The sequence below is a fragment of the Tupaia chinensis genome, unplaced genomic scaffold (genome assembly GCF_000334495.1).
Source record: "Tupaia chinensis unplaced genomic scaffold, TupChi_1.0 Scaffold000046_3, whole genome shotgun sequence".
In the NCBI taxonomy this organism is placed as follows: Eukaryota; Metazoa; Chordata; class Mammalia; order Scandentia; family Tupaiidae; genus Tupaia; species Tupaia belangeri.
The window spans coordinates 3,340,679-3,347,422 of NW_006159504.1; the positions used below are offsets into that span (position 1 = coordinate 3,340,679).

At 39.7% G+C, this 6,744-nt stretch overlaps 1 protein-coding gene across 5 annotated transcripts in view; it reads right to left on the reverse strand.

Annotated features, from left to right (window-relative positions):
- Positions 1–1,117: 1,117 nt before the first annotated feature.
- Positions 1,118–6,744, reverse strand: part of CHCHD7 (coiled-coil-helix-coiled-coil-helix domain containing 7) — a 6,552-nt gene continuing 925 nt past the window's right edge. For 3 of the 5 annotated variants that reach the window (XM_006140870.2, XM_027773741.1, XM_006140871.3), the window contains 3 exons: positions 4,665–4,734; positions 2,509–2,607; positions 1,118–1,256 (listed from right to left, as the gene is read on the reverse strand). In XM_006140870.2, the coding sequence (XP_006140932.1) occupies positions 1,152–1,256; positions 2,509–2,607; positions 4,665–4,718 (258 nt within the window). In that variant the 5' untranslated portion in view covers positions 4,719–4,734 and the 3' untranslated portion in view covers positions 1,118–1,151. Of the gene's footprint in view, positions 1,257–2,508; positions 2,652–4,664; positions 4,735–6,744 lie in introns of all 5 variants that reach the window. The other 2 variants (XM_014589944.1, XM_014589945.2) reach the window with 1 other exon arrangement.

The window sequence follows — 6,744 nt, forward strand, 5'->3', positions numbered from 1 at the left end:
GGCAGAAAGTGTAAGGAAGGCTGTTCTGTAAGCCACCACATACCATATGCTGAGTGTTATTACTGCTTTTATATCATAAATGATGTGAAGGTCTAGTCTCATCCCAGTATCGAGTTCATCTGATGGATGAACTTCCTTGCCTATCTTATTCTGCATAGAGATTTTTTTTTTCTGCTAGAAAGCACGTATCCCCACCAGAAAGACAAGGGCAGGGTGGGGAGGAATTAGAAAGCAACCTCCAGGGAGGATGGCCATGTCACAGTCTCTTCACCATTCTCCTCGTGGGATTTTGGGCACACACATACAAGCATCTGGAATGTGTTTTCAAACTGCCAGGTCTGGGACTCGAACTACACACTCGGCCACATGGGATCCAGCTGCCTTCACTACACCACTGGCTGGCCCCAAATCCTACTTCTAAAAGAATCGATAAAGAGAATCAATACCATTTTACCCATTAATGCAGTTCAAGAACTGATACTACAGTTTCAAAACATTATACAATAGTTATGGACGACAGTCTCAGGATCCTATAACTAAGCTTTCCCTTAAAGAAAGAAAACCAATCCATGATTTTCAGGCCATTTATTCAGGACAATCTTTCCACACCCATCCCCCCCATGAAATGTACTAACCTTAAACAAAGGTCAGTGGGTGAAGTAAGGATTTTAGAAACGAGCCTCGGATTTGAGGCTCACCACACACCTACCTTCCACTCACCTATTAGTCTTATCCCCACCATTCCTTCACTTCCTTTGAAGTCTAGATCCAACCGTCTACGAATGCGGTTCAAGCCTTCTATCATGGCCTTGCCCACATCACTTTCCTTCCTTGCAAACACTGCCTTTCTCTCAGCCCCAGTAAGTCTTCACCTGTCCCCATCTCGTTCTCTTTTGAAACCCAGGAAAAGCTCAGCTCCAGTGCAGCCTTTCCTAACATCCCTCACCCCGAAGGAGGTAAACTGTGCTCCAGCAGAGCCAGCAATGGCATGCCATCGTCATGGCTATAACAGCACACAGAAGGGACACAGGACTAACTCAACTCTGCATGTCCTTGCAGGACTTCAGCTCTGTCTTAAAAGATTTACAGTCATCATTTATTAAAAATATCCATCTGCTGCAAGGTTATATAAATAAGTTTAATGCAAACATTCAATAGGGCATCTTTCCCAGTGCTCCCAAGATTTCGTCTCTCTCTGCTGCTGTAGGCATAGGTGGCTTTACTCCATTCTGTCTTCTCTGGGCCATAACAGAATTCTGTACATAGGCATAAAAAAGAAACCAAAATCAGTCATGTAATAAATGCTCATCATCTGTCAGTAACTTGCTACTGCTTCATCAAAAAGAAAATGCTAATGATCAAGTTTTAAAAACTAAAAACAGGCCAGCCCTTGGCATAAAAAAAATCAGGTGGCTGGATGCCATACAGGCAACTGCAAAGGTTGAGTCCCAGACCCAGCGGCTTGAAACACATGCCGGGAGCTGTGCATTGAGTACCCAAAATCCCCCAAAGGAGGGAGAAATAGAGAAGGAATTATAGAGTGACCATTCCTCATGGGTGGTATAAGGGGTGCTTTCTCACTTTCTCCCTCACCCTCTCTGGTGAGTGTGCACACTCTCAGGTAAAATATAAAAACTAACAAACAAAAACCTAGTTCTAGGACTCCATATAAATGCTGCTAAATTTTAATATTTATTTAATAAAATAGAAATAATTATCTCCATAGGAATATGCTAACAGTAACTGGGTGGGGATATACCATTTAAATACTAGAGCACTTCACAAATAATCTAACAAGAAGAGCTACCAGCAATCCAATTAGCAAAGAGAAACCAAAGAGCTAGATCCAGTACTCAGAGAAACTGTCACCGACTGGAGAAAAATGGAACTTTTTCAACTACGGTGGTGGCAGAGGGAGAGAAGGCAGAAATGGGAGCCTAGTATGATGTGTTATGGTGGGGCGACTTACACCTTCTGCTCACCTCCAGGAAAAGTAACATATAACAAAGTTCCTGTTCTAGAGTCAGAGATACTTATTTGTCTAGGCAGATGCATAAAAGTGCACTCTGGGAGCAAACAATGGCACAAACAAATGTTCTGAGAGACTGATCCACATGGGAAGGTTCTGGGTCTACGCCTGGAGACCTCCCTAAATACACCGACATGCACAGTGCCCATGATATGGCACTGGATGAAGCTGCAGGTGGAAGGCACTGATCCCCTATTGGCTGTGCTATCTCACTCTCTCTCTCACTCATGAAATAAATAAACTTAAAGAAATATTTGGGAAAAAAAACCTGCATTTTTATATCTTAGAGCAGAATTAGTCAACTAACGAGTGCTCCTGAGGACTTTATAGAGCTAAAAGAGCACACGCAGGATAAAGTTGAAAAGTCAAGTTTCCCCACAACCTCACTGGGAAAGGGTGGTGGGTATTAACTAATGTCAGAACTCAGCTCCATGCCTAAGGGATGAGTTTTAACACAAAGCTAACCATGCTAGGCTTACCCAGAACTTTCGGCAGTTTTTGTACTTCAAGAAGTAAGTGGAACACCTTTCCCTGTCATAGTTATTTTCATCCATGCATCTGGTAGAAGCATCAGATTCCTTAAATATGTAAGAGAGGCATCATTTAAAAGGTGGAATGAGATCTAAAACACAGAAAGAAAAAAAAAAAAAACTTCTGAATCTGCTTCCCCCCAAACTAGACGTAAAATAATTCATTTTTGCTCATTTTAATGTGTAGATACTAAAATAAACTGAATAATTTTGCCAACTATCCCTGCACTCACTCTGCTCAGGAAGACATCTTCCTTTTCAAAATCTGGACCACATTTCCAAGTATCAGATCACAGGAATTTGAGTCAAAGCACTGTCTGTGATTCTTTAATCCAATATCCATCAAACAAGAAACTGAGGCAGGTTGCAATGTGCTTAAAACCACTGCTGCACAGCTAGAGCAGAGCCCAGTCTCCCGCCTCACCGTACAGCCCTCCTGCTTCTCCAAATCCCCGTTTTGACCTAACATTTGATCTTATTGCTGGCTTTGAGAGGCCAAGTAAATCGCTAATAACTGGTCTACATCAAAGCAACCTAAATTAACGCCATTAGTCTCTGCATTTTGGGGCTACCATTTACTTTATTATGCAAGTAAACACGCAAGTATGTAAGCAATTTTAATAGATATCATTAGCATCACTTCAAAACCAAAATGAACAGCACAAGGCTATGAGTTCAAAGAACGGTAGCTGCCATTTGAGAATTAAATATAAGTTGTCCAAACTACAAGTAGATTGGATAACAAACTTCAAAGGAAAGTATGATTCTGAGAAGTCATCTAAAAGAAAGCTTTAACTGAATAGGTAGGTAATCTGCTTCACAGATCTAAGAAAGATGTTCCAGCTAAACAGATTTACTTATTAATTTTACTGAAAATTGATCTTATATTAGAATAAAGCTAATTATTTTTTTTGGGGGGGGAAGGAGTTGTTTTTATAGTTTAGTTCCTGCTACAGGATGTATGTGCTTGCCAGAGAGAAAGGAAAGATGGGAAAAGTGAGAAATTGCCCAACTGGAGGGACGGCCACATGGTAATCCCTTCTTCTCCATTCTTTTCTCAGGATTTTGGGCACATACGCACATGTGCCCAGTATGTTTTTCAAGCCGACAGGCCTGGGTGGGACTCAAACTACAGTCAGCCCTGTGGATCCAGTCGCACCAACGCCATGCCACCAGTTGGTCCCAACGACAACTTTCTCAGCCAAATATTTAATTAGTGTACACATATGGAAAGTGAATAAAGGCCCGGGGAGTACATCTTCACAGTACAAGTATAATGACTACATCATTCAAGCGCATAAAAGTGACAAGTAAATACTGTAAATCTTAGCAAATAAATGCCATTAAAAGCTGATACAGACAACAAAACATTTTGTTTATAAAATACCTTTGTGGGAACCAGCAGTTAGCGTAATGGCTATGTCGCTGGACTCCCACGTAGTCAACCGCGGTTCGCGTCCCGGACCCGGTGGCTTCAAACTCACGCCAGGTGCGTGTGCGTGCATGCCCAAGATCCCGAGAGGAGAATGGAGGAGAAGGGATTGCGGCGTGACCATTCCCCCTGGGGCGTGATTTCTCACTTTCTGTCTCTATGTCTCTCTCTGTCTGTCTAGCGAGCGCAAGCGCCTTATAGCGAAAACCTCTCTAAAAAAAAAAAATACCTTTGCGAACAACTACAGGCTTTTCTATTATCAGCTGAAGGCTCCTCCTGTTATCAGCAGCTTTTGTACTCTAAGCCAGATCATCTTAAGGACACAATGAAATTACTGCTAGAAACTAGAAACCTAAGTGACAGTTTAAAAATGTCACACCTTCCAATCTTCCAAGTTTAGACTGAAGATTTTCCTCAGTGTTATATATGCCTGTCTACTTGAGAGTGACAACTAAATGCTTGTACAGTACACGAGTGACAGCAACTAAGGAAAAGATGAATCTTTGTTAACTAAAATATGAATAACTAAAAATGGTCTAGTGAAAGGATAATATGCCAGGAATATATTTTGTACAGAAATAACTTTATTCAACAACTGTGGAAAATAGATAACCATAAAACTAGAAGTCTTATCTTCTTAGCACTCGTGAAAATTAAAAACAAACCACCCTACCGACAAGCAAGGATTGATGTCTGGATCTCTCAGCCTCCGCGTTACCATAGGCATCCTAACGGTCTTCTTACTAAAAGCAGATGGAAAATAGTTATACAGTGGATGGCAGAAAACAAATCAATAAATCTCCTTAGTCCCGTGAGCACTGAAAAATTTAATTTTGGCATAATGATCCTCTAGTGAGGCACTCCATGTATTCTCTGTATTTTGAGAATAAAGACTTGGATGTGTTTTACCTCTGCACTGCCAAGAGAACACAAAGGCCATAGTGAAACGCAGCTATGAAATTTGATTGTAATGTCCACTCCAAAATCACAGCTGTAATCCAGTTGTGGTTTACTCTTTAAGTTTAAGAAACTAAATGTCCTAACAAACCTAAGAACACAGTATGTACTCCAATGGCTACTTCCTGATACATTGACCAGCATACAAAATAACTACGGAATCATTTTATACAGTCCAACTTTAGTAAAAATCTCCATCAACTAAAGTAGCAGAATTCCTACTCTGTGGGCTAACAAGAGGGTAGCCAACACACCAAAAAGACATGTTATCATTTACTTGATATTTTGAAAAGCATAGTCCTTTTACTTTCGCTTAAATTTAAATTCTAATGTTATCCTCCACCTAACTGGTATATCACTGGTTGAAGGAAGTCAGGGAAGGCCTCTGTGGTTCAGAAACTTCCCAACTAGAGTCTTAGAGCTTTGCTAAAGTCTTTTATCAATTAAAGATGATCACAGTTTCCTAAGCGCCAATTAGTTATTCCAAGTCAAGTTACATACTCAAGTCACAGGCTTGTCAATGATAGCCCAGGACAACTGCTTTCTATAACAGAGTTCAAGGGAAGTTGGTGACCATATTACCTTCAAAGAAATATTATGGAAAGGAACTAAAAGAGAAAATTCAAAAACCAAAGGTCAAAAAGCTTAATTACTTCAAAGTGACTATTTTTTGTGTGTGTTCCAATAGACTGGTATACTATTAATGAACTACCCAGGTATTTCTAAATGTTCTGAACTAAGCTTAAGGAGCTGATCTAACTTGTACTTTCAAATCCTGCTGTAGCTTAATCATTCTTCTCTCAAAGATCAAAGAAACCAACAAATAATGCAGTGTGACTTAGAAAAACCCCACTCAATTAAAAAAATAAAAAATCCACTGGCCAATAAAAGCAGACAGAGTTCAGAATTTTGGTATAAAATGTCTTTACTTTCCCTGCCCAAGATGGGGCCATGAGAAAATAGCCATCATATTAAAAGAGATAAGCTGTATTTAGGAAAAACAATAAAACTCATAACTTCCTGCTAAGGGGAGGTATTCCCAATCTAGTCACTCAGTCCTATTTCTTCTATTATGGAAAAGATCAAAATGTCTAACCTGAAGAAAACTTTAACAAAAAACAGAATAGAGTTGATTATTCTGGGGTCCTTTAACTTTTAGGCAACCACTAAATAATTCTTTTATTTTAGGATTTTCATTGAACAATATAAGAAACATTTTGGCAAAGAGGAAATTCTATTCTATCATATTCTGTCTAGAAGTTTCCTCCTTTCTTGAACCTAATTCTTCTGCAGGCTTCTTCCTCAGACAGATAACAGTACTAAGTAAATTCACAGTCTTCTTTTTTCACGTCTATGATAGGATGTGAAGCACAGACCTCTGCTTAGCTGTTCATACACCTTGGATGTAACAGTCTGCCTTACATCTAAGTACTCTATCAGTCAGAAATTCTTTTAAAATAATATCTAGAAACATCACAAACACCGGGATCAGGTTTGCAGCATGAGCTTTTTCACATTTTATTTCCTTTTCCTTCCGGATTCTAAACGCAAATCACTGTTTGAATTTCCGAACGTTACCTCCGTGAGTTCCTCATGTATGAACTGGCAATGAAGAGGATATGTCAATTTACAGTGAGGAGTAGGGCTCAAGGGCAAGATCAAGTGTTCCGCTAAAGTGGCCTTATCTACTAGCTTTTTGAAAGTATTAAACAAATGTTACAAGGCTCTACTATTTGCAGAGGATAGCCAGAAACAAAACCAAAAAAAAAAAAAAAAAAAAAAAAAAACTGGGGGAG